Source organism: Otolemur garnettii, unplaced genomic scaffold, assembly GCF_000181295.1.
Source record: "Otolemur garnettii isolate 467f Iridium unplaced genomic scaffold, OtoGar3 scaffold00014, whole genome shotgun sequence".
Classification (NCBI taxonomy): domain Eukaryota; kingdom Metazoa; phylum Chordata; class Mammalia; order Primates; family Galagidae; genus Otolemur; species Otolemur garnettii.
In genome coordinates, this window is record NW_003852409.1 from 28,517,192 (window position 1) to 28,522,014 (window position 4,823).

General features: G+C 38.3%; 1 protein-coding gene across 1 annotated transcript in view; it reads right to left on the reverse strand.

Annotated features, from left to right (window-relative positions):
* The window catches only part of MAPKAP1 (mitogen-activated protein kinase associated protein 1), a 280,354-nt gene that overhangs the window by 234,352 nt on the left and 41,179 nt on the right, over positions 1 to 4,823 (reverse strand). The window contains 1 exon segment of the mRNA XM_023510481.1: positions 687 to 835. Coding sequence (XP_023366249.1) covers positions 687 to 835 — 149 coding nt within the window.

Here is a 4,823-nt window from a genome sequence, read left to right on the forward strand (position 1 = left end):
AAAAAAAAAAAAAAAAAAAGAATCAGACAAAGCAATGCACATTGCCTTCCAGAACCACTTTTAAGACTTTCCCAATGCACTTAGACCTTGATGAATCACAATCCAACTAAAACTCTGAAGTATACTTTGGAAATAATACATATATATATAAAATTATATTACATGAAATTATATTATACATAATATACATGGGAGGATTAGAACAAAACAGTCCCAATATATCTATGTATGTATTAATAAATATAAATAGAGAAAGAAGAGATCTAAGGACTGTTTTATTCTAATCTTCCCAAAGACCAGGAGTACCAAAAAAAGGTACACATATTTTAAGAAATCTTTTTGGAGATAGAATCTATCATTCTGAAAAAGCACATAAATTGCAGGTAAAATGGATGCCCAGCATGTCCAGGTATAAAACCAGGATTTGGCTTCAAAAAGTAATACATAGATAACATTACTAAAATAAGTGTACATTTTTTGGCACCCTCTGTATATTACTGTGGAAAAACACTGAGCCCAAATTCATGCCTTTGTACTTGTACAGTCTTAGGAAATGTGAATGACATTTTGTAATTGTCAACTGACATTCTATGATGCCTTTTTAAAACTCTAAATCTAATAGTAACACCAATAATTCCACTCAACTACAGTTCTACTTAAAGGGACAAAGTCTCACTTTTACTTACCTTGCCATCAAATTTGGAATACTCATTAAAGGGGTTATTCAGCTGCAGAGGGCACTGCTCCAGGCGTACGGATAATATTGACTGCTTTCCAGAACTTGGAGGCTTCTCTTTGAGAGATTTTTTTTCAAACAGTGACTTTAACTCCTGGGCTGTAACAAGAGGAAGATAAAAATATCTTTGTAATTACACACAGAGAGACAGCTTGTCCACCTTCCCTAAAAAGTCTTCCTTGGATTTTTTTTTTTTTTTTGAGATATAATCTCACTCAGTCACCCTGGGTAGAGTGCCATGGAGTCATAGCTAACAGCAACCTCAAACTCTTGGGCTTGAGCAATCCTCTTGCCTCAGGCTCCCAAGTAGGTGGGACTATAGGCATGCGTCACTACATCCAGCTAGTTTTTCTATTTTTAGTAGAGATGGGGTCTCACTCTTACTCAAGCTGGTCTTGAACTCCTGAGCTCAAGAAATTCACCCACCTTGGCTTACCAGGTGCGAGGATTACACGCATGAGCCACCACACCCAGCCTTCTTCCTTGGAATCTTAAGGAGGAAGCTGACTAGGGACATATTTAAGCCTGATATGTACAGAAAGCCCCACATATACTACTTTAATGATTGTGAACTGAAAAAGCAGAGCACTAAAAAACATGCAGGCCAGGATCACAAATTTAGAAGTGACTAAGGCTTCAGGAAGCGCAGAACAAAGCAAAAATAGTAGTCATTTTAAGAAGAGCAAGTACAACTAGCAGACCTGAATTTTGGCAAGGCCTGACCACTACAGCTAGCTATAGAATACTAGACAATTCATTAAACCTCTCTGGGCTTGTCAAACTAGATGATCTCAAACATCTTCGTGGTTCTAGTATCAGTGAGTTTAGAATCTAGTCCTTCAAGGTTAAGATGCACATCTTAATCATCTCATACTTGCCCAACATTACCTAGCACAAAATCTAGATGCCAAAGATGATACAGAGGATAAAAGAGAAAAGGTATTTATAATAATGATAGCTAAGTTATTGAGCATAACAGCTCATTTAATCCTTATAATAAGCCTATGAGGTATGCACTAGCATTATCTCAATTTTGTAGAATTTTTTTTTTTTTTGAGACAAAGAGTCTCACTATGTTGCCCTTGGTAGAGTGCCGTGGTGTCACAGCTCATAGCAACCTCAAACTCTTGGGCTTAAGCAATTCTCTGGCCTCAGTTGCCCAAGTAGTTGGGACTACAGGCACCTGCCACAACACCCGGCTATTTTTTTGTTGTAGTTGTTGTTGTTGTTTAGCAGGCCTGGGCTGGGTTCAAACCCACCAGCCCCGGTGTATGTGGCTGGCACCCTAACCACTGAACTACAGTGCTGAGCCAAGCCTAGAATATTTCGATTAGCCCTAGACTATATGGCTAGTACATAGCATAACTAGGATTTGCACCCAACCATGGCTCTTAGCCATTGCTCAAAGGCACTAATGGGCAAAGTAAACCCTCAATAAATTTTGTTGCATGAATGAATAAGATAATGATTGAAAGAATTCAAATTATTTATTATATCAAAATCTACTGCTCTTACTCACTAGTCAATTAAGACAAGGTAGTTCCCTATCTTCCAATTTAATTCTGTAACCAACTGAACATCAATCAAGGTGGCAGCTAAAGTACATGTCGTTATAATTTTCTTTTGATTTTTATGATTTGAAAATATCCATACTTTTGGCTGGGTGCAGTAGTTCATGCCTATAATCCTAGCATGCTGGGAAACTGAAGCAGGAGGATCCCTTGAGCTCAGCAGCTTAAAACCAGCCTGAGCAAAAGCAAGATCCCAGCAGCTACTAAAAATAGACATATCCAACTTTCTATATGACACTTCTGCTTGAATGTCCACTATCTTCCCACAAAGCTCCCTCTCCCATAGTCTTCTTCATCTCAATTAATAGCAACTCAACCCTGTTAGGCCCAAAACTTGGGAGCTATCCTGACTCTTCTCTCTCATACCCTATATCTTACTCACCAATAGACACTTTAAAAGATATTCAGAACTGCCTCTACAGCTACCAAAGCTAGATTATTATGATCACCTTCAAATTGGTCTTCCTGGTTTCTGCCCTTGGCTCCCCTACTCCAACCCATCTTTTCCTCACACTATAGCCAATATGAGTATTTGAAAATATGAATAAGAAGGAAAGCTGATAAAGGTGACCACATAAAAATAAAACTTTATATGCAAAAAAATTAGTTGAGAGGTAAATAACGAGGAAAAAGTAAAGGTTAATATTCCTCATATATAAAGATTCTGAAAGTGGAAAAGACGCTGACCAACAGTCTTATAGAAAAACAGACCAAAAATACAAAATGTTCGCAGAAAAAGAAATGCAAGTGATTCTTAAACAAATGGAAAGATACTTAACCACATTCATAATAAGAGATATGCAAATTAAAACTGCATTGTGACCCCATTCCATCAGACTGATAAAAACCTAAAAACCAGATACTATGAGCAAACACTCTACACGTTACTGTTGGGAATGCAAAACAACAAAACCCCTATGAAGGGACATTTGATACTATCAAATGAGAGATGAGATGAGATCACATGAGCTCAGATGAGCTCAGATGAGAATCACATACACACTTAACCCTTTAACCTAACAATACCCCTTCTAGGATTCTGATATACTGGCAAAATAAAACAAACATATGAACAAGGCTATTCACTATAGCGCCATCTGCAAGAGCAGAAGTCTGAAAACAATCAAATATTCCCCTACAAGGAATTGCCTGGCTAAACTATGGCACATCCATGTCACCGAGTACTATGCAAATGTAAAATGGATTGAAGCATATCTCTATGTATTGCTCCAAAATAATCCTCAGGATGTGTTGTCATTTTTAAAAATAAAATAAAAATTTTATTTTTATTTTTAAGTGAATAAAGCATCATACAAAATAGTGTGGTAGCATGTTATCCTTAAGTTTAAAAGGGAATACATAAATATGTTTATATATAGTTTTAAATGGACAAAACCCAAAACCTTTTTTTTAATTACTATAAGAAAAAATAAATAAATAAATGAATAAAATGACTATAAGAAGACTGGAGGGCTGGGGCACAGTGGCTCATGCCTAGCACTCTGGGAGGCCACGGCAGGAGAATTAGGCCAGGCCTTTGAGACCAGCCTGAGCAAGAATGAGACACCTGTCTTCACAAAAATAGCAAAATTAGCCAGACTTGGTGGTGTTTGCCTGTATCCCAGCTACGTAGGAGGCTGACACAGATCACTTGAAGTTTGAGGGTGCAGTGAGCTATGATGATGGCACTGCATTCTAGCCTGGGAGACAGTAAGGCCCTGTTAGAAGAAAATAAAAGAAGAGAGGAGAGAAAAAAAGAAGAGAAGGAAAAAAAAGAAGGAAAGAGAGGGGAAGGAAGGGGAGGAAAGGTAGGTAAGGGAGCTGGGCTGAGCCAATAGGACAGTAACCAGGGTGACAGAGCAAGACTCTGTCTCAAAAAAACAAAACAAAAAAAAGTTTAAAAAAATTTTTTTACCTAAGTTCTACCCACTAAAAAAGGGATACAAGGAAAAAACTAACCCAGCAAGCATCCTTAGCAGTCAGGTTGTAGTCTCCAAAGGCCATTTATCACTAAATGACAAGAATCCTAGAGAAATGGCTGATTCCAGACTTGGAGAAGGAAATAGGTAAGATGAGCCTGGAGCACTTTGTCAAACAAGAAAGCAAGGAAGTTATGAGAGATTAGCAGGGTTGTTAAACAAAATCTAGTAGCCAGTATGAAGGGACTTATTAGGGGCAGGTAGGAAACAGGGTAAGAGGGAAAAGAAAAGCAGACAATTGCTGAGACAGAGGAAACAGATAATTCCTTAACTTGGACATGAACAAGGTAGGAGCATAGACTATTCCAGACCACTACAAAAGCAGAACTAGCCCAGACTGTGGTTAGAAAGCTTTGAAATTCAGGCACTGCTCAACTTCTAAGATCCCCACAGAGAGATTGATCAATAAGAACTTTTCAAAGAAAAAGACCTGTCAGCATCCCATGATTAATCAATGCCCTACTGGCTCAGCGCCTGTGGCTCAAGTGGCTAAGGCGCCAGCCACATACACCTAAGGTGGCGGGTTCGAATCCAGCC